The 23,801-nt window shown below is 44.9% G+C and overlaps 1 protein-coding gene across 1 annotated transcript in view; it reads right to left on the bottom strand.

The window, feature by feature from the left end:
- Positions 1–22,117, bottom strand: part of Erg (ETS transcription factor ERG) — a 202,476-nt gene extending 180,359 nt beyond the window's left edge. The window contains exons 1-2 of the mRNA XM_029560529.1: positions 22,034–22,117; positions 13,789–13,872 (exon numbers count right to left, since the gene is read on the bottom strand). Coding sequence (XP_029416389.1) covers positions 13,789–13,845 — 57 coding nt within the window. The 5' untranslated portion in view covers positions 13,846–13,872; positions 22,034–22,117. The remainder of the gene's footprint in view (positions 1–13,788; positions 13,873–22,033) is intronic.
- Between the last annotated feature and the right edge of the window lie 1,684 nt (positions 22,118–23,801).

Consider the following 23,801-nt stretch of genomic DNA (forward strand, 5'->3'; position numbering starts at 1 on the left):
AAGGTAAAATGAGAGAGAGAGAGAGAGAGAGAGAGAGAGAGAGAGACATACTGCTAAGGCTTGTTTGTTTTGTATTCTCCATTTTAAAAAATATTTTATTATTTCTATTTTATGTGTATACATGTATTGCCTGCATGTAGGTAAGTGCACCTGTGTTGTGCAATGCCCGCAGAGGACAGAAGAGGCTGTCGGATCTCCTGAAACTGGAGTTACAGACAGTTGCTACCTGCCATGTGGGTGCTGGAATTCGAACCCGGGTCTTCTGTAAGAACAACCAGTGTTCTTAACCACTGAGCCATCTCTCCAGCCCCCAGTATTCTCCACTTTTATGGATGTGTAACAGGACAATGCCATGTGGAAGAGAATTTTAGAACAGATGATTATTTCTGTACATATATTTGTTTTCCACTAAAAAATACACAGAAAAGAAAAATAGCGGCAGTAATGCAGTAATCCAGAGCCATGCCTGGCTTCTTAGAACAGCCAGAAGCAGGTCAGGTGACATTGATCTATGCCGGAGGTGCATACCCAGGGAGCCAAGAACAGGGCCGGGAGAAGGCAGAGGAGAGAAGGGCTCCTCATGGAAGGGGACGTGACTGCCCTGGTTCAGGGAGAGCCACCAATGGGGGCTGCCAGTTGCTGGATGATGCCGCCCTTCAGGCATGGGGGCATCTTTAGGGGGTGGTGTAGGAAAGTCCTGCCTCACAGCAGCCCAGTGGAGGTAGACAGTGTAGGTAGATGTCCACCTCACATCCACATCCTGTCACTGTTCAGTGTCCCCTGAACTGCTGGCTTTTCAATCCAACTCTGGAGTGACCACTCCACGAGTTCCACACCCTGTGGCGGGTCCTTCAAGTGCAGGAAGATCAGTGGGATCCAGAAACACTGAGCCTGGTTTCTGAGCCACAGGAGGAAAACCAGGGTTCTGTCATGAGAAATTCGAAACAGATAAACACGACTCAGGCAGCCAGGGCTGAGCGAAGCTATAAGCACCAGGAAATAGCAGAAAACCGAAACGTAAGCCTTTGCACACCTAGGAATTCAGACGACAATAAGAGCAACATCTTCCTATCAGTTGGGCCGAAGTGATTATTCAATGATTTTAATATAACTTTAACATAAATGTCATTCTTTCTTAACTTTCTTACACCAGCATACAAAGTAATGGGTTTCGTGGGCTGGAGAGATGGCTCAGCAGTTAAGAGAATTGTCTGCTCTTGCAGAGGACCCAGGTTCAAGTCCAGGCACCAACATGGTGGCTCACAATCATCCATAACTTCAGTTCCAGGGGATTTGACACCCTCTTCTGACCTCCAATGGTATTGCATGACATGGGTATACTTATACACACATAGGCAATACACTCAGACACATAAAATAAAAACGAAAAATAAAAAAGTAATGGTTTCATTATGGCATTTCCATGTTCTTCAATCACATCTATTTAATAACCATCACTGAAACGATCATGTTATATAAAACTGCTATCAAATATCATCTATCAACATTACAAATAATTTAAGTATGAGAGAAAAGTATAGACGATTATCAATGTAACTTTGGAGGACCCTCCGTGAGAATGATTCAATAGGAAAACGCAGAAAGAAAAATATTGATAGATGAAAGTACATGTTAAAAATTAAATTCCATATGCTAAAAGACTAGAATAGAAAGCATATCATTTTGGTTTTCCCTCAGCAACACAAGAAATATATAATTGCTTTAAAATAACAACTTTTAACAATCAGGAAATCTTGTGAGACACATTTAGCAGAGTTTGAAAATTCTTAACTTCGAAAAGGTCATCTCCATTTTCCTTGTTCACTTAATAAATGTGTACTATCTATATTGTAATATGTACCATGTTTGAATCTGGAAAAAAAAAAAACCTGTGAAGAACTGAAGAAAAACACAAATCAAGTTGAAAGACGTACAAGGAACATTAGAAATATAAAGGAGGGCCTGTGTGACGGCTCAGTGGGTCACCGCACTGGCCCCCAAGCCTCACGACCTGAATTTGATCCCTGAGACCCACCGGGCAGAAGGAGAGAACTGACTCCCGCAGGTTGTCCCCTACCTGCACATGCATGCAATGAAACACACATGCTCCCCCCAAAACACACAATAAAATAAAAATATTCTTGAAGTTTTAATAAATAAGTGTAAACGGCCAATAAACATTAAAAAAATTAGTGGATGAAAAAAATGCAAACATGTATGTAGCGATTTCTCCCCCTTTACACTGTAAAATTATAAAAATGTACTGTGCTGTCAGGTGTCAAAGGGGCATGCATTCCCATATGCTGGGGTCATAAGTCTTCAGAAGGGAAACAGGAAATACAAGCAATTGTTTTAACTTTGCATATTCTAAGCTACAGGTACAGCTTCTTTCATCTCAGCCTGAAGACTGTGTCAGGCTTCAAACTCACAAGAGTATCCAAAGACAGAATTATACTCCCTTCACGTAGAGGCCAACAGTCTGATGCCACATAAGATTACGTTAATAAATGCAGCAGTTCCAAATGTGTGGAATTTACAAAGGATGAAATTTTACAAGGCCATTTTTAGGGATATGAGAAAATAAAAACGCGGTATTGCATAAACGCAATAATTTTAGATGCTATGCAAGCAGTTTCTGACAGAACAGGTACCACCCTCTGAAGGGTGCCTACAAGTTCCTACAAAGGAGCACATGGTCACCTGGACTCAGTCCCTGCTTCCTGGAGCCTAAAAGATTCAAGGATGGAAAGATTGGGAACAGACCAAGACATCCATGCAAAGTCACATCCTGTTACTGAAATCTGTGAATGTTCTGTACCCATTAAAGACTAAAGAGGATGAACAACCACACGCTATTCAAATTATTCACAGTTAAAAATATCTTCTTAGGGCTGGGGAGATGGCTCAGTCAATAAGGCGCTTGCAACACAAGCATGAGAACCCGAGTTCAGATCCCCAGCACCCATGTAAAGCTGGGCATGGCAAGGTGTGCCTGTAATCTTAGCACTGGGGGAGGCAGAGGCAGAGGCAGGAGAATCCCGCGAGCTTCTGGCCTGCTGGTCATGCTGAATCGGGGAGTCCCAGGTTCAGTGAAAGGCTCTATCAAAAATAAGGCAGATGGTGTTTGAGGAAGGCACTGACCTCGACCCCTGGTCTATAAATGCATGTATGCATACGTGTATGCACACTCACATGCAAACATGAACATACACAGTCACACACACACACAATAACTTATCTTTTAGTCCTGATGTCTATGGTCACTGACAGTACATGCTAAGCAGTCCCTAAAGCAAAAGTCTGAAACCTAAAATGCTCCAAATTCAAAAAGGTTTGAGTGGAGACGTCACTGCACAGTGCCAAGTCCTTCATCTGACCTCCATGGCAGTCCAGAGTCAAACCTCAGATGCACTAAAAATACTGCTTAAAATTGACTTCATGGTATGTGTGTAATGCCATATGAAATAAAAATAAATTTCCTGTTTAGACTTGGGTCCCACCCCTAAGACAGCACAGTTTGATTTGCAAGAATTCCAATATCCCAAAATAACCTGAAATCTAAAATATCACACTACTGAAACCGAGCATTTTGGATGAAGGGATCAAGGACGTTCTACGTGCATTGTGCATTTTACATATAATTCTCCCACTACAGCCTCCCTCGGTGGCCAGACAGGACGGAGGGACACAACCCTAACACTCCTTGTCTTCACTCAAGGCACCAGAACAGCTTTGTGATAGTGATGAAGTGGGAAAAATTTACGTCATCCTTTTCCCATGCACTATGGAAAGTAGATGCTTGAATTCCGTACTTTCACACGAGTCACAAAAAATGGTAATGCTTTGACTTCTTGACTGTGTTTCAACAAGTGACAAACATAAAATACGCTTTTAACTCACGCTTTAAAACAAAACATGTGGAATCACATGTAAAAGCTGCTAGAATTTTTAATCTCAAACTCCTCAACAATATCATCATCATTGAAATTCTATGAGATTAGCTGGAAAATCCACATAAATTAGTGTTATGGTTTATTTTTAGACATTGAGAACAGCGTGCTGGCATTGCCAACGTTTGACAAAGTAAATAACACTTTCCGGAAAGCACACAGAGTCACTAAAACAATTAAAACTTTGCTTCTTCAATCTATTTACTTTTTAAAGAACAATCTCAGAAATAACATGTATTCTCAATAAAGGAAAACAGGCAGAATTTTCATTCAACCTTGGAATTTGGTCTTTAAATTTTTTTTTAAAAAAGGTAAGAAACTTTGACTGCTATTTACAGTTCCTGCTTTGGGACAAACCTCAACATCTGGATACCAGAATCAGCAAGGCAGCAAAGTCCGTGGAGACACGGGCAATTTTATGCTTGTAAATCTGCTGGCTCTTAAGGAGAAAGCACTCTGGTACGTCTTCCTCCACAGAAATCTCAAAGAGGGTTGCCCAAAGGTATCCAGAGTATTAAACAGTATACATCACGCTCAGTGCATCCACACGAGCACGTGCAGCCCAGCCACACTGGGTGATCACCCAAGGCCCGTGCGGGGACCTAAGCTTCAGCAAACCCCTGCAGAGATGCTTTCTCTACAAGACAAGCATCAGGATGCATACCTGTCCTTGAGCTGAATCTCAGGAATCTGCCCTCAATGCCCTTCAAGGACATGCTGTTGTTCCACAGAGGCTGCAAAGGGGAAGCAAGACAGTGGGGTGCAAATGAAAATTCTCTTGTTTCCTCTACTCATCCTGTGGGCTTTGCACACCAGCAGAGATTCCTAAGCTGGGATGCTGAGCCTCCAGGGTTCCTGGAGTCCCTGCAGTAAGGTCTGTGAGCGCCTCAAAGTGTACACACCTGTGCATATTCTGGGGAGGAAATACACGTATTAGCCATATTTTGAAAGAGCTCCATGACTCAGAAAGTTAAGGGGCTCTCCCAAGCTATAGGAAGACAGGGACGAAACCAAGAATGCACGTTACTAATTGAAATAAACAGCTCTGAAGAGGGCACATGCCACACAGATCCAAAGTCAGCCACAGTCCACCCGAGGACTCTGTATCTTACCTATGTCTCCAATAAAGCCTGTGTATAAGCACTCTTCCTTGGTAAGCCACCACACCCTGTTCAGCATAGGTAAAGGGGCCTCTGCGGTCACTTTTGGTGACTTACTTAAGGAGATGAACCAGACACATAGACAGATCATCTTTACATGGTAAATGCTGCTCCTTCCCAAAGCATTAGGCAGGGTGGGAAACAGCTGGGCAGAAACACCAGCCACCTCCAATCACAATCGGGCCTGGTTAGTGTGCCTGAGCTAACCCCCAATATTTGGAGGGTCTGCCCTGCAGGGAGAGGGCTGCAAAAGCCCGCCGCTAAGCTGCACGGCTTTGCTCTGCACAAGCCAAACTTCTCTGAAGCTCTTGTTTGTTTGTGAGTGTTCATCGGCTTAGCTAGTGGTTTTTCACATAAAATGCATTTGCTTTTATTTCTATCAAACAGGAGTAAGTGCGAGTAAATAAAATTATTTATCTCATGATAGGACTGGAAAAGAGGATCATAAAAAAGCAGAATAAACATAAAAATAGTTTGCATAAAATCGTGGAGAGCTAATATCAGTGATATACAAATCATTACTAATTAAAGGAGGCGTAACAGCACACACCTTTAATCCCAACACTTGGGAGGCAGAGGCAGACAGATCTCTGTGAGATTGAAACCATCTAGATCTGGCCCGGAACTCACTACATAGTGAGTTCCAAGCCAGCTGGGGCTATAAGGAAACCTGACTCAAAACAAAACAAAACAAAAAAATTAATAATTATACAAAATATTAAAAGCACTAATTCTAGCTATGATGGGAATCATTCACATAGCTTTCTTCTTTGTGGTTTAACACACTGTACTGTGACCTTTCTCCCCCCATCCATGTAAAACCCTCTTCTATTTTTTTAAGGTTACATTGCTATGGTTGGAGCCAATGGCTGATGCTCAGTCCTCCCGTTTCCTGCCCCACCAGCTCCCCCTCAGCGCCTCTGGAGGCTCCTCCTCTGTGTTAGAGGGGCCTGAAGTTCACCTCCAAGGCTGTCCATACCATGACCTCCAGGTGATGGTCACTCAGCCTCCAACACGGGCTTCAGGCTCACAGCTCACAAATATGTGCCTCCATTTTGGTATTTCATGTCAACTCTAGACCTGCCTAAACCTGGTATCAAAACTCAGATTTCTAACAGGCATCTCCAACATAACACAGCCAAGCCCAGCCCTTGGTTCCCTGCCCATCACGACTCACTGATCTGTCCTCCTTGGAAGTGCTCAGTCAGCACATGGGACTCCCCTCTCATTCCCACCTCCCCCCATCAGTGTGCTGAGCAGGGTGTCTTGCAACCCAGCAAAGGTCTTCCGACCCATCGCAGAGAGGAAGCAGGCTGAAGTCTCCAAACCCACTTTAAACCTCTTTGCTGAAGCCCTGAACTGACTAGGCAGTTGCCTCTGGGATTCCATGACACCCGACCACAGAGCCTGAGAAACCCGTTAGAGTTTTGAAATTCAAATCTCATGACCTTCTTCAAACCTAAGACCACAGCCTCCAGTGTAAACAGAAAAGGGAACTTGTTCTTTTGATGACTGTTCAACTGATAATCCAAGCCTAGGCTAATTATCAATAATTATTCATTATCTAAGCAAGATTTACAGAAACACTGTGTGCTTATTAAAATGCAGCTCCCCAAGTCCACTCCAAACTTAGTGGAAAAGCAACATTGGATAGAGCCCAGGAATCTGAAGTTGAACTCAGTCTTGACGTACCTTTGAACTTCTGGAGGATACTGCACCCCAGGGTTCAGGATGGCCATGAACAACTTCCTTTAATCCATTCCCCTCAGAATCTAGATTTTCTTCAAAACTTCATCAATACTTCCAGGTTAGGGAGGTGCCCCTGGGAACCACCACACCGCAGACTATTTAGGGTCTTATTTGTTTGTGGCAGGTGCTTACTCTGTAGCCCAGGCTGGGCTCAAACTCAAAGCAATCCTCCTGCCTCAGCCTCTCGAGTGCCGAGATTAAAGACATTCACTCCACATCTGACTCAGCCGCCACACTGAATCATAAGGAGGATTCATCAGGTCAAAGGGTATCATCAGCATGTCTGGGGTTGCAGAGAGCAGGCCTTTGGTTACTGTGAACCCTGAACACAGCCCCAGTGGGAGGAGACAGAGGATGCAGCCAGTTGAGCACCTCTCTTTCCACACAGCATGACTTAGGAAAATCAGCAATCTCTACACCTGGCCACATCAGATAATCTATGCTTTTAAGCAAAATTACTTTCCTGGTTATACAAATGATATGCACTCATTTCAGAACTTGTGAACACATTTACTTTTCCATGTTCCAACATTCTGCAGGAAAATGAAAACACAACTAATATCAAACTGCCCTCTAAATACATATCTCTATACCCATAGATTAGTGCAACTCTTGGCACAACGGGCAGGTGGTTAATATAAAGATTTACAACTGGTCAAAATACAGAGAGTAAGTGTCTGTGGACAGCTCAGTCAGAAATGGGAATCTGTATCACACCCCTCCACCAAGGCTCAGGAAACATCATGGACGAGAAGGTAGAAAGATTTTAAGAGTCAGACTCAGGGAGGACTAGGGAGAAATGGTATCTTTTGGACAGGACAGCTGCACTCAGGAACGCACAGCAGCTGCAGCTGCCTGCACAAGATCCACACAAGATCAAGCTGGTCAACATCCCAGCATAGACAAGCAGAGACACAGGAGCCCCCACTCCTAGCTGAGGAGCCACTGGCAGTTAAATACTGCTGGGGGAGGTCAAGTTGGGATTTTTAGGGGTGTGGTCCCTTATGGGGTGATCATGCTCCAATGGATGCTTCTATATCCATGTGCACATGGACATGTTGTGTAGGCATGCCTCTAGGGAAACTAGAACTGAACCCCCTAGATATAGATGCTGAGAAATGCTGACCACACTGGGAAAAAGGGGAGGAATATCTGCTTTTAAAAAAATTTATTATTTTTATTTTATTTTATGTGTATGTGTGTATTGCCTGCATGTAGATAAGTGCACCCATGTTGTGCAATGCCCGCGGAGGTCAGAAGAGGCTGTCGGATCCCCTGGGAGTAGAGTTACAGACAGTTGTTAGCTGTCATGTGGGTGCTGGGATTCAAACCCGGGTCTTCTGCAAGAACAACCAGTGTTCTTAACCACTGAGCCATCTCTCCAGCTCCGTAGTCATTATTTTGGAATGAAGCACACAGACCGTGGGCAGGACACAGATGTGCAGATCTCAAATATGGGGGATAAAGAGCCCACAAGAGTTCATGTCTTTGTGAGTGACCCTCTCCTGAATAACATAAACCTTGTGGCAAACCCAAATAAATATTCTTATGCCCCAAACTGTCACTTAAGAGGGACACTGTGGTGGTTTGGATCCCAGAGAGTACATGCGGGTCTCTCAGAGGAAAATTTAACGGGACAGGACATTACTATTAGACATTACTAGACGACATGAGGGACATGGAAAGAAACTCAAGAGGAGTTGGAGGGGACAGGACAGGATGAACATGATCATTGTACACATGTATGAAATTCTCAGAGGATAAATAAAAATATATCAACAGAAAAAGAAAACTAGATTCAGAGTCACCAGGCTTATGGAATACGCAAACCAGGCTGAAGCGACTGCCAGAGCTGATTCGCAGAGGAAAACAGACAGCCATTGATGTCCTGCATTGTTTCCACAGTCCCCAGACTTTGAGGGGAAGGACTCATATCAAAAAGAGAAAACTTTCCACCCTCCTGTGAAGCAGAGTCACTATAAATCAGGTTTGCACATGTTTGAAAAATATGTACAACTCAATGTGTGTTTTGTCAATCTGGTGGGCAGGGGCTGGTGAAGTCCGCTCTTCACTGCTGCCCCAGGATATACCTGACCAGCCCAAGGACCCCTCCTAATCCCTTCCTCATGATGCGGCCGCAGAGCTTCTGCATCTGTTTCTCATTGGCTCCTAGTCCGTTTGGTTCGCCAGCTTCCTGGTGACCTTGCACATGACACAGCTGCTTCTAAAACCAGTTAGACTCTTCCTTCCAAGGAACACATGCAGGATGGGCTGTGGATGCAGCTCAGTTGGTAGAGCACTGGCCTCGGGGAGTAGCTCATAAACAGAGCATAATGGGAATGGGAGGGTCAGGAGTTCAAGGTTAGCCTCTGCTACATAATGAGCTCAAGGAACTTAACGTCAGTTTGTGCTACCTGAGACCTTGTCTCAAAACACAGGCTGATGAATTAACACTCAAAACACTGGCTCAGCGAGTAAAGGTGTTTGCACCAAGCCATGGCACACTTGCACTCACACACACACACACACACACACACACACACAAATAAATAAATAAATAAATAAATAAATAAATAAATAGATTGTAAGCACGGACATACATACAAAATAAATTAATAAATAAATAATAAATAAATGTAAGCACACACAGGCACACACAGACACAGACACACTAAATAAATAAATGTAAACACACACACACTGAGTCCAGGATCAGCCTCTTTTAATAGTCAGAAAAAGCAGTTTGGTTTATAATTAGACAGCACTGTCTTCTAATAGGACTTCACCTAGAACCACGTTGTCTCATCTTTTAGTATTTATAGTTTCTCCCATTTGTGTAACTCAAAGAAGCGAACTTTGCTCTGTGGCCTCACCAGCCCCCCAAACAACAAGCTCTCAGATGCCCCCTGCACCTTCCCAGGAGCACATCCCTCTTCCCCAGGGTAATAGTATAGTCCTGGTAGTTAGAGAGTTTTAGATTTTATATACACAATCTATTGTACATATTCTCCTATGAGAATAAACACTCAGCATTTGAGAATCATTCACACTGCTGCATGTGTCAGGTAAATATTTACAATATTTTCTCCGCTGTACAGTATTCTAGAGTTATCCACTCTCCGGTTGACAGACACTTAGATTACTCCTATTTTTGTTGATACAGGTCTTGTGGTGCTGACATACAACAGGGTGGCTATCTTGGGTGGCCCTGCTAGATGATAGGCAGGTACACCTCAGCTTCACCAGGTGACATCAGACTGATCCCAAAATGTCCGTGTGTGCCCCCAGCAGCGTGGGGGATCTGCTGTGCCACAAGCAAACAGACGAGCAAAAGGGTGCAGAGCTTTCTGCCCCATCTTCTCGTGAGTGGCTGCTGCGTCACTTGAATCCCGAGCTACATTCTGCAGTGGTGAGCTGTCTTTCCTTCTCTTTATCATTCACAGCTCATTCGACACAGAGAAGGGTCAAGGTCATTTGTTCTGACACAAAAGAACTGCTATAAATGACACAGAACGAGTTGAAGAGGAAAGCCACATCCCTCTCCCCCAGTGGCTGCCTGCAGCCACAGCCACAAAAGACACACGGTCCCCCAGGCATCATGCCACACACACACACATGCACAGACACACACAAAGTGCTCAGGTAACAAAAGCATTTCATGTGCAAGTACAAAATCCCCCACCATTCACATGAGCACCATACATGAGCTCAGCATGGACTTCCTCTCCCAGAGGCAGAGCTCTGCTCCTCAGCCAGCACCCAAAGCTGCCCAGCGCACGCCATTCTACTGAAGGAGTGAAGTTCAGGATCAGGTGTTCTTATAGAAGAAACGTGTTCTCTCAGAACACTGTCAAGAACAGCAATTTCATATCCAGAAACCAAAGTCCAGGAACAATGACTCAGTTTTCAACAGCTGGGAGTGGGTTTATAAAGGATGCAGGCTCTTCAATACAACTCTCTCTACCTCAGAGCTAGTAACGACTGTTAGTAAGTGTAATGTTAGATCAGCAATTCATCTCTCCAAAGCAGGAAAGTAATTGAAGCACAATTTGTTTTTAAACTCTCAGTTACCAAGGCCAGAGAAATGGCTCAGTGGGTAAAGACACCTGCTGTCAAGTCTGACAAATGGAGTTTGATCCCCTAGACCCACACTGTTAAGGGAGAGAACTGACTCGCATGGGTGTTCTTCCACACAAGCATGCCATGGGAACACACACACACACACACACACACACACACACACACACACACAAAATAAATATAAATAAATAAAATAAATAAATAGTAACAAAATAATTTAAAACCTCTCAGTTACCATTCCCGAAAACACTCCTCAGGGCTGGAGAGATAGCTCGGGGGTTAAGAGCACCTTCTGCTCTTGAGAAGGACCAGAGTTTGGTCGCAGCATCCATGTCTGATGGCTCAGTCCACCTGTAACTCCAGCTCTAGGCATTTGGGGCCCCCTTCAGGCCTCCCAGGCACTGCACTTACACGCGCATACACCCACACAAATGCACACACACATAATTTTTAAAAGTTAAAAAAAGAATCGCCGGGCATGGTGGCACACACCTGTAGTCCCAGCACTTGGGAGGCAGAGGCAGGCAGATCTCTGTGAGTTTGAGGCCAGCCTGGTCTACATAGTGAATTCCAGGGAAGGTGGGGGTACAAGGAGACCCCGCTTTAAAAAAAAAAAAAAAAAAAAAAAAAGACAAAAAAAAAAAGAACCTTTAAATATTATCCTGTACTTCATATTTATGTCAACTAATATGATAATGAAATAAAACAACTAAACACAGTTCATTCTTGAGATCAAATGCAAACCATCCCCCTACATGATTTTTCTAAGGCTGTCCCTCCCATTTGCATAAATTTGACCTTTCTGAATTAACTATTAAAAATCTGCAGTAATTTCTTAGTGACTTTGTCTCTTCTGTTTAGTTAGGAAAATACTAACACTAAAACGCATTTCAGTTGTTGATGCTGGTGTTCTGAATTCCATCATGAATGTCCATCTGTGCCCTACAGCTTTAGGCCCCAGCTCTAAAAGGAAAAGTACTGCCCTCTTCTGGGTAGAATGAGAAGATGCACGATAATCAGACACACCGAACACAGTGCAGATACTCCCGGAGAAACCTTATCACAGCCACAAAAGAGATAACCATCAAACCCCTATAAAATATCAGGCAGGTGTCAAATTACAATGTCGCCCCCCCAAAAAAATCTGCTCTGCTATTGGGGGGTGGAATTCAGAATCCTCACCCCCTACAGCCAACTCAATTTCTGGAACTTCAGGGGATTTCTGAAACTTAAGGAGTGTGGGCCTGGTAACACACACCCTGTAATCCCAGTTCTCAAGACATAGAGGCCATCCTGGTCTACACAGCAAGTTCCAGGCCAGCTGGGGCTACAAGGAGACTCTGTCTTAGTAAAAAAAGAAGACTCCCATTTAGATCAAAGGATACATTCATACTCCTATTGCTTTTAACATACATTTAACCACTACATGTATGTATGTATATGTTTGGATGTGCACATGCCATGACACATGTGTGATGGTCAAAGTATAATTTTTGAGAGTCAGGTTCTCTCCTCCCACCACGTGGCTTCTGGGAATCAACCTCGGGTCCACAGGCTTAGTGGGGGACCCGCCTGTCGAGCCACCTCACCAGCACAAACTCCTATTGCTTGTAAGTCCATCTTCACAGAAATATGTGTTTGGGAATATTAATTTTAAATGTATGTGTGTGAAAGTGTTATCTGTGGGATTTTAAAGAATATTGTATATTTTGGAGGGAGGCTGTTCAAGGTCATAAACTTTTCTCTCACAATAAGCCACTTCCCAATTTAAATATGTGTTTAAGCAAGCTATAAACTGGGAAAACCAATCGGGCCACTTAGGAAAAAAAGACTTTATATGGAGAACAGGAAGAACTGGCCATCGGGTGAGTTATCCTGGTGTAGATCACCCAACTAAATGGTGCCAGGGAGGGGGGCGGGGCTCAGTGGCAGAGGGCCTTCCTAGCACGCTCGAAGTCAAGTGTTGAATTGTCAGCATTACCCTAAAAAAAGAAGGAATTAAAATTTCTTTTAAATTACTACAAGTACAGACAGCCTACTGGGATAATGTAGCATAAGTCCCCATCTCTTGTCTGTAGCCTTTACTTATGTCAAATACACTGGAACTGTTGCTGTATCCCCACCCTGCAGTGATCGTGAATCTACGTGGACATGGGAATAGCGGTCAGATTCCCCCAGCCTTGCTCTCTTCCTTCGCCTCCTGCGCCGCAGGGTGTGGATGTAAGGGAGCAGCGGCAGGTGTGGGTGACAAGCTGCCAAAGGGCCAGTGTGCTGGGATGAAGTCACAGTGGAACGCTGAAATCCAACGACTCCATTCTAACGTCTTCCTATGCAACGCACACAGAATGGAATTCAAAGCAAAAGGAAAGGTTTTCAGCTTGGGAGCTATGCAGCCCCTGCTGCAGCTATTCAACTTACCCATTATAGCTCAGGAGCAGCAACAGGCAGGGTGTAAGCAAATGGGCCCACTGAGCTCCAATGAAAGGTCTCTAGGGCTAGTGAGACAGATTAGTGAGGAGAGACACAGCTGGAGACCTGAGTTTGATCCCCAGAACCCACATCAAGGTGAAAAGAGAGATTAAACTCTACAAAGTTGTCCTGTGACCTCCAAAGGTGTGCTGTAGAACGTATACACCCGCACTCACATACACACAATAAATATAAATCATAAATAATTCAAAACCATCTCTACCTCTGCGAGTTCACATGGATCCTGAAATACTCTTTGTTTTCAATCATTTGAAACTGTGAAAACCATTTTCTTAGCTCCCAGGCTACATAAACTCAGGAACCTAGAGTTGGCCTTCGGCCCTGAGGAAAAACTTCCTCCCAGCCGGGACGGAGCATACCTTGACGTGAGCTGTTGGGTCGGGGACAGTCTGAATCATGTCCTTCTGCCAGCTCATTCACCAGTTGTGTGGAACCCATGATAGCTGGAAAACAAAAGGGAAACTCGATGATACGAAACCACGTTTCCGGTTTTCATTTCCCAGTAAAACTGAACAGAACACATGGATGGTTAAGGACTCTCAGCTCCGTACTCAATGCGTCTGCCAAGAGCATCTTTCGGGGAGGACAGGGCTTGCTTCTGCCACTGCAGAAACCACTTATTTTCAACCCCAACAGAACCCAGGCTACAAGTCCAGAAGGAGCAGTAACTTCTAATGTTCGACACCCCAACACAACTAAGTGGATGCTTCAGAATGGCTGGAAGAGAAGATTTTAAATGTGCCTGATGCAGAGAAATGATAAATGTTTGAGTGACCTAATCTGATCATCACACTTTACAGCTACTGCAATATTATGTCACACCCCATAACTAAGTACGATTATGTGCCCTTAAAGTAAATGCCATTTTTAGAAAGATGACTGAAGTTAGACATAGTTCATGCATATCCTTTTATAGGAGTGACCCTGATCAAGTTTTTAAAAAGCTTTTTAAAAAACATTTTCTTTATTTTTATTTTATGTGTATAAATATTTTTTCTGCATGTATGTATGTGCATCACGTGCCTGCAGTACCCACAGAGGCCAGAAGAGGGAGTTGAATCCCCTGGTACCAGAGTTATAGATGGTTGTTAGGTGCCATGTTAAGTGCTGGGAACAGAACCTGGGTCCTCTGTAAGAGCAGCCAGTGCTCTTAACCTCTGAGTCATCTCTCCAGCCCCATGACTGAGTCTTTAAATGAAGAAATGAAACTAAAACTCAAGATGTTTTCTGTTATATTAATAAAATTGAACTTCAAAAGTTCCAACCCAAATTAATACCATCTCTCTACCTCTTTTTCCTTCATTATTTGTTTCATTTTATTTTGTTTCTGAGACAGGGTCTTAGGTACCAGAGGTTGGCCTTGAACTTCTTTTCTTCCTGACTCCACCTCCCGAGCACCCAGTGTGATGGTAAGTGTCCGCCCCCACATCCTTCATTATTAAGTTGTTTTGTTTTGTTGGGTTTTTTTTTGGTATTTTTGAGATTGGATCTGCCTATAGTCCCAGCTGGCCTAGAACTTGTTATGTAGATCAGGCTGGCCTTGAACTCATAGAAATCTGCCTGCCTCTGCTTCCTGAGTGCTGGGATTAAAGGCATGTGCTACCACACCCAAACATTAAATTCTTAATTAAAACACAGCTACCATTTTGAGTGCTCAGTGCCAGGCCCCTGGCTAAGGACCACAAATGCATCTGTCCACTCCATCCTGGCTTTGACTCAGTCATCATTTCCACAGTCTATACAAGGCCACAGAGATGTGGCCAGAGACTGTCAACATGCCCCACTAATGAGCAACAGAGTCAAGGCTCTGGTCAGATGGGCTCATTCTACTCTAAGGCAGGTATCCTTATTTCATTTCTGTTGATGTGACAAATACCCCTGACCAGAAGCAATCTGGGGGAGAAAGGTATATTTGAATCACAGTCACAGGTCACAGTCCATCCCTGAGAGATGCCAAGGCAGGAACTCAAACAAGAATCTGAGGGCAGATCTGCATGCTATTCCACACAGCCTTACCTCAAAGAACCCAGGACCCTGAATCACAGGGAGGATAGAGCTGGCTGGCTGGCAGGCTTACACTCAGCTAGCTTCCTAATATATCAGGCTCACCTGCCTAGGGAATGGTGCCACCCACAGTGGGCTGGGCCCTCCACATCAATTAACTATCAAGACAATCCCCCACAAACATGTCCACAGGCCAACCTGATCTAGGGAATTCCTCTGTTGAGCCTCTTCTCTCAGGTAGTTGTAGGTTGTGGTAAGTTGACAGTTAAAGCTAACCAGGGCAGATGGTAAGAAAGGGCTGACTTAATGAATGAGTATGGGCCCCTATTTGTTTTTTGTCTTTTTGAGACAGGGTCTCTCTGTACCCCCAGATTCCTTGGAACTCACTATGTAGACCAGGCTGGCCTGAAACTCACTATGTAGACTAGGCTGCCCTTGAACTCACAGAGATCCTCTTGCCTCTGCCTCCCGAGTGCTGGAATTAAAGGTGTATGCCACCACACCCGGCTATGGCCCCTATTTTTATGATCTATTTTTCAGGATGTCCTAAATGAATTAAATTTAAAGTTTCCTATATTCCAAGGATTTTCCAGAAATAAGTATTTCACACAATACATTCTGCATTCGACTATATAGCAATGTTCTCGTCACCTCCACAAGCCTTATCTACTGAGCCCAACACCCCATCCCCTGTGCTGTCTCACATCTCCCCAGAGCCAACCTCTACAGATGGCCCCAACAGGATTCTTGGCCTTGTGGTCATATACAAGGTTTTGTCTATGCTGCCCCACCTGGAGACCATGAGAGAGGGGAGCAGCTCAGCCTATGTGCTCCCCCACCTTCCACCACCAGGGCCGCTCCAAGGCTGGCCATGTTTGAGGCACAGCTGAAGGCTTTGGTGGTATCTCCCATCCTGGGGTCCCTCTCCCTGGGCTCTATTCTGTGCCCTACCCTGTCCTAAGCTCTCTGTGGACTTCAGCTATACATTGTTCTCTTTTAATATTTTACTTATTATTTTATAAGTGTATCACCTACGTGCAGGTAGGTGCACCCATGCTGTGCAATGCCCACAGAGGTCAGAAGAGGTCATTGGATCCCCTGGAACTGGAGCTATGGACAGTTGTTAGCTGCCATGTGGGTGCTGGGAACCAAACCCAAGTCCTCTGCAAGAGCAGCCAGGGCTCCTAACCACTGAACCATCTCTCCAGTCCCTCACTGTCTTCTTATACTGAAAATATATTTTATAATTTGTATAGTTTCTGCCACTGTTTTTTTTTTTAAATGAACTATTAACTGCAATTTTTGTCCTTTGCATGCCTGGCCCATCCCTCTTAGCATTAAAATACACACATACATATATACATACATGCATGCACACATACATGCAGGTGCACAGACATGCATGTGTGCACACATACGTACATGCATACATACATCAGCATGATTACAGAAGTAGAGGCATGGCAACTGCGCAGGTGAATGCACAGCACCAGAGACAATCACTTGAAGAGATCCCAGCTACAACTAAATCCCAGTCTTTCTGGCTCTCTTGGACAAGTGTACCCACTCCCATATAGACTAACTCTTAGTGTCCTCAGGCCAGCCTGCTGGGAACTGAGTTCCAAAGGGGTCCCCAGAGGCCTTCCAAGGTGGCCAAGCTGACAGACACAGAACCTCAGTATTTTCTACATTTTTTATTGTATTTATTATTTTTATGTGTATATGTGTATTGCCTGCATGTGTGTAAGTGCAGCCATGTTGTGCAATGCCCACAGAGACCAGAAGAGGGTGTCTGATCCCCCGGAACTGGACTTGCAGATGGCTGTTAGCCTCCATGTTGCAGGGAACCAAACCTTGGTCCTCTGCAAGAGCAGCCAGTGCTCCTAACTACTGAGCCATCTCTCCAGCCCCAGTACTATTCCTACTACTACTACTACTACTACTACTACTACTACTACTACTACTATTATTATTATTATTATTTATTTTACTGTGGACAAATTTCTCCATCTTGGAAAGTCTATAACTTTTTCCCAGGCTAAACCCAAAGCAAGTCCTTTGTGGGGAAACAACGGCCACCAAAAGGGCAAAAGGAAAGAAGAGCTTGAAACTGAGCTGGGTCATTGCTGGACGTGACCCAGGGTCCTGGTGTGCTGGCGAGAAGAGACCGAGAGAGGATGAGGTTTGACTAACGGTCTTTCAGTGCAGCTCCTCTGGTCCAGAACTCCTCAGCACCCCAGGACAGGCCAAATCAGAGAAGTGGGCGCCTAAAAATAAAGCCACTCTACCCCAAGTGGCATTCACTGGGAAGGAATCTCCTCCACAGTCCACATGGCCTCCTCATTCACATGGCCATGCTCCATCGAACAGCTACCCGTTTAATCATTGTGATGGCCTGTCCTCATCAATTTGACTGGATTTAGAATCACCTCTGGGTATGCCTGTGAGAGCATTTTCAGAGAGAATGAACTAAGAAGAAAAGATCTTCTTTGCATGTGGTCAATGCCATCCCACAGCCTGGGGTCCCAGATAGAATATAAAGGAGAAAAATGGGCAGGGGCTGGGGTTCCTGGGCACGCTGTGGCCTGGGATGGAGATGGGCGCATCTGGGAAGATTAAGACCAGACTCTGAAAGGCATGGGAAGGGCTCTCCCAGAACACAAGCTCAGAGTAAGGCACAGGATGGGAAGCAGGTCTCTGTCTCTGCCTTGGAAGAGCCCCTAAAAGCCTTAGCTGCTCCTCTGTAAATTGGGGATAATGATATTATCTGCAATAAGAAAGCACCTGGTCTTTGCCCATGATTCCTGGCACACAGCCTCTAAAACCTTGTACTTTTCTGAGTGATAAGACTATCTTTTGTTCTAAGTTGATGATCCCAGATGGGCCTGGGCATGGCTTTCAGGTTGGGGACTGGTTTCCAGAAAGATGGAAGCTTGGTAAGTCATTTGGAACTCTCACTTCACCTACCCCGACCCCTGGGAATGACGAGCCAGAGACTGAGATGACCAGTGGTCAGGGGCCTAGTCAGCCACGCCTGTTAATGAAATCTCCATGGAAACTCCTGAGGGTGTTCGAGAGAAGCTGGTTTGGGGAACATACTGGCACCCTGGGGTGCTGTGCTCCACATTTGGACTCCTCCTGGACCTCACCCTAGATATATCTCCATCTGCTTATCAGGTGTGCCCTCTATAACAAACTGTGGTGTATATACTTTATAACTATAGTGTATATGGTACAGCACTTTCTTGAGTTCTGGGGTCATTTCAGTGAGTTATTGACCCTGAAAGGGAATTCATGGGAACCCCAGGGTGTAATCAAATTGGGCTAAGTGTGGGTCATCTGGAGACCCAGTTGGTATGTGAAGCGAGGACACCCTGGGGAACTGAGCCCCAAAGCCTGTGGAGTTTGACACTAACTCCAGGTAGTGACAGCAAACTGAAAGATAAAGTTCTTAGTGGAAGCATGTGGGATGATTAAGTGGTGTTGACAAAGCACTACATATTTAGTGTGGGAAAATAAAGTTGACATCTTTCCACAGTTTCCACCAGTGTGAATGCGAGCCTTGGCTGAGATCTACCCCAGCTGGTTGGTACCCAAGCTGAGCCTACTCTGTGCATCCTTCCTGGATCTTGGGAAGGGAAAGATGGGATGATGCCTGTGAAACCTCTCAGGATGTGGGGCACACAGCATTAACTGACAGGAAACCAGTGTCATTAAGAAAGCAAAAATATGGCTGCAGAGATGGCTGTGGTTAAAGCACTCACCTGGACAGCACAGGGATTAAAGTTCAGATCCCCAGAGCCCACATAAATGCCAAGTAGGTGTGATGATCCACCTGTAATTCCAGTGCTCAGAAAGCGAGGGTGGAATCCCTGCCTAGTCAGACTAGCTACATCAGCGAGCTTCTGGGTTCAGATGAGAGACCCCGCCTCCATGAATGAGGTAGAGGGCAACTGAGGAAGACTCCAGATATAGATCTCAGACCTCCACACACACACACATGAGCATGTGAACCACATACACACGTACACATGCATGCGCACACATACATACACAACACACATACATATATGAGAGGGAAAAAGCGAAGAAGCCAAAGAGAATGATTTTGACACTGAATAAAACGCTGCAACTTTGAGAAAAAGAAATAATGATTTGCTACTTCTCACAAAGGCCCTTTGTCAATGGATCAATTTTTTTTTTTTAATCTAGCTAGTGGTTAAATGAAAACCATCTGGGCAAAGTAGCCCTCAGCAAAGAGCAGACAAGGGCAGCACTGGAGGAGCTGGCCCCTGGGTACGCTTGTTCTTGGTGAGTGGGAAGCAGACATGCTGGTCTCTAACCAGCAAAACCCCCATACACACTGCCAAGGCCTGACTCCCCCCAGGGGCACCCACACCATCTCCTACTGGAATAGATTAGAGGCAGGGAGGCCCCGGGGCCCACAGTTAAGGAGGCACTCCCTATCGGGTGTGTGCCAGTGTAGAAACAGCCCCTCAGAGTGAGAACCACTTTAAATCTCTGCCTCACCCTCTACTCTGGTTCTAGCCCTGGCACCTACTGCACTCCAGAAAAAAAGCAGCTGCCATAGTGCGGACCCCGAATGCCGCAGTCTGGGACTCGTGGGAGGTAGTGGAGCCCTCAGAAGGCGGGGCCTAGAGGAAGTCAGGTCCTTGAAGTGTGCTCATGAAGGGGATATTGGGACACTAGCCCTTTCCTATCTGTTTGTTTTCTGGCCACCATAACATGAACAGCCTTCTCTACCCGTGTTGCCACCACGATGCACTGTGCCTCTAAGGCAACAGGGCTGGGCAACCTTGGGTTGAGTCCTCTAAGACCCTGAGCCAAAATAAACCTTTCTTCCCTTCAATTTTATTTATTCCAATTTTTGTTTTGTTTTGGTTTTGTCACAGTAACAGAAAGCAGGGACAGCGAGAGAGAGCAACGGAAGACAGGAGAACGCGTGGGGAACTCTGCGCCATTACATCTGACTCGGCCCAAGAGTTTCTTTGAAGGACATGGTTTGTCTATAGATGAATAAGTGGAATTTGAGTTCAGTTGTTTCCCCTCCCCCAGTTCACATGTTGGAATCTTAACCACTTTCCAGAGACGTCTGTGGTTAGAAATAGGGGTTTCATTCAGATAATAAAATTAAGATAACTCCCTAGACAGTATGTCTAGTATCCTTATAAAAAGGAAAATGCTGGGCTGGGGAAATGGCTCGGCAGTTAAAGCACTTGTCACCCAACCAACAAGCAAGAGGACTTGAGTCTGGATTCCCAGAGCCCTCATTAATGCTGGAGTGTGGTAGCCTGTCTGTAATATCAGACTCAGAAGGTAAAGACCAGGGATTCCTGGAGAAGGCTGGTTAGCCAGACTTGCTGTATCATGGAGCTGTGGATTTAATTGAGACTCTGCCTCAATGAATAAGGTAGGGAGTAATCAAAGATTTCTGACATCAACCTCAGGCCCCCACATACATGCAAACTCACATGAGCCCCCCTCCACATGAGAACGAACACACACACACACACACACACACACACACACACACACAAATACGTACATGAAAAGAAGGGAAAAACTGGAGATCAACCCCTATAGGTGATGATGTAAAAAAATATCTACATCCCACAGACTTTGGAGTTTTGCCATCAGTCCTGCAGCCTCGGCAACCCCCACCCTTTCCCCATCACCCTCCCCTCTCTCTGCCCAAAACAAACAAAGCCTGAAATAAAAATGTTATAGGACGCTGAAGTTCATCTGCAGAGCAGCCCCTGAACCCAGGTCCACAAGGGAATGTCTCCAGTGTGGGGAAGGCTAGGGTAGGACTCATGGGATGCTCACGAAGGCCACAGAGTCAGAGTCTTCCCTTGGCCAAATTAAGCCAGAAGTGATTACCAGATGGGGTCACACTACATGATGCTTGGGACATGCTCTGGACAGGGTTGGTGTCAGAGAAGAAATACCAGTGACAACAGATGTGGGGCATCAACCCATGCCCCTGTCAGGGGCTTGTGGCTTTCAGCTGTTGAACTATTTCACCACGTTACTCAGTAGCATACATGATGCCGTCTGTGTTCTTTGATTTCTGTTGCTGTGATGAAACACTTACTAAAAGCAACTTAGGGAGGAAAGGGTTTCAGGTGACATGTCCAGGTCACACTCCATCACTGAGGGACAGGAACTCAAGCAGGAGCAGAGGCAGGAACCATGGAGGAACGCTGCTCACTGGCTAGCTCTCTGGCTCATGCTCAACCATTCTTATACAGCCCAGACCCTCCTGCCTAGGGATGCACCGCCCACAGTGGGCTGGACCCTTTTACACCAATCAGCAATCAAGAAAATGCCCCATACACACACCTACAATCAGATCTAGGAAACTCCTCAGATGAGGCTCCCTCTTCCCAGCTGACTACAGGCTTGTGTCACTTTAATCTATCACTTCCCAGAGGTCCTGCCTCTACACACCGCTCAGATGTTTCTGCCCTCTCAACGCCAGTAACAAAATCTGTTGGAGATTTATCTGAATTTGGAGGGATAATCCGTTTTCAAACCACCACAGCAGGAGAGAGGCCAGCTGCCTCTGTCCATGGTTACCTCCAGGTGTCCTGGGTTCCACCATCTCTGTTCTCTGGGAGCCATCTGTCCTGCTTTTGATGAATACAGCTTTTCTTAGGTCTCCAAAGATCTCAGAGTAACCTGAAAAGTAATTTAGGTATAGTAAGCCTTTATTTCCAAATGCTAACAATTAACATTAATTGCAAACTTAGTGACAAAAACCTATTTCTTAAAACATTATTTTATTTTAAAAGGGGATGGAGAGATGGCTTGGCAGGTTAGGAGCACTGACTGCTCTTGCAGAGGACCGGGGTTCGATTCCCAGCACCCACATGGCAGCTACAAACCGTCCTCAACGCCAGTTCCAGGGGACTCCAAGGCCCTCTTCTGACCTCCGCGGCATTGCATGATATGGGTGCACTCACACACATGCAGGCAATATACTCGTGCACATAAAATAAAAATAATAAATAAAATTTTTTTTTAATTTCTAATATTATTGAGATGGAGTAGGGGGACATAGGAGGAGTTGGGGGAACTGGAAGGGATGCAAATAATGCAAAGACAATACAGATGTATGAAATTCTCGAAAAAAATTTAAAAATAGATATCTCATATTATTAAATAAAAACTTTCCCAGTTAGCTTTCTATTGTTGTGGTAAAATACTCTAAAAAGGCAGTAAGTACTATGACTAGGTACTAAACAAAGGCAGAGCTGAGCTGCAGGCTGAGGCTCCCGCTCCTGTAAGGTGATAGCACAGTAACTCCCACTTCTCAAGGCCCCCAGCATTAATAACAACAGAATCTCCAGACCATTCTTCTAGCACATTCTCTGCTCAAAACAGAAAAGTGAGGATCATAAAACATCCCACAGTGATACGGGACAGAGAGTGGGGGAACGGTTCAGTCAGTAAAACACTTACAAACACTAAGGCCTGAGTTCAATCCCCCACACCCATGTAAAAGCCAGGCGCAGCGTCTCATGCTTATAACCCCAGCCCTGAGGAGGCAGAGACAGGAGGATCCCAGAGGCTCACTGGTCAGCCCAACCAGCTTCATCTGTGGGCCCTGGGCCCCAGCAGAGAGACTGTCTCAAAAGACAAGGTGGATAACACTGGAAAAACGCCTGGGGCTGACCTCTGTGCCAACACACACACACACACACACACACACACACACACACACACAATGTATTCACATATGCACAGAGGCATACATGCACACACATGCATACATGTACATACACATACATGCACACACAAAATAAAAATATCTCAGACTGTCATTAAATTAATTGTTTTCCTCCCAGGAAAGAACAAAGACTTGAAAGATTATATGTATTGTTTTTCTGAGATGGGGTTTCCCTGTAATTCCAGTTGGTCTGGAACTTACTGCGTAGACCAGGCTGGCCTCAAGCTCACATATATCCACCTGCCTCTATCTCCCAAGTGCGGGGATTAAAGGTTGCACCAACACACCCTGCCTCGTGTGTATATATTTTCATATTAGAAAATCATCAAGCTATAAGGAAAGAATCTTCCTTAGAGCATACGTATGAACAAATCTTAAATTCAGCTATGTTCTTCTATGTTCTTTATTAGACCTACAGGACGGCCTGTGCTTCAGCAACTTTCCAAGTAAAATATCCCATTCCCGAATAGTATATTTAGGGGAATCATCACCATGAAAAATTGAAGATGATACCTGTGTCAGTTGGAAACACTTCCAAATTAGAAAATGTCTTAGATACTGCATCAAAATCAATATTTCTAATGGGCAAAATTATTCATAAGTGTTTTGTCAACT

This window comes from Nannospalax galili, unplaced genomic scaffold, assembly GCF_000622305.1.
Source record: "Nannospalax galili isolate Female #2095 unplaced genomic scaffold, S.galili_v1.0 scaffold192, whole genome shotgun sequence".
NCBI classification, from domain to species: domain Eukaryota; kingdom Metazoa; phylum Chordata; class Mammalia; order Rodentia; family Spalacidae; genus Nannospalax; species Nannospalax galili.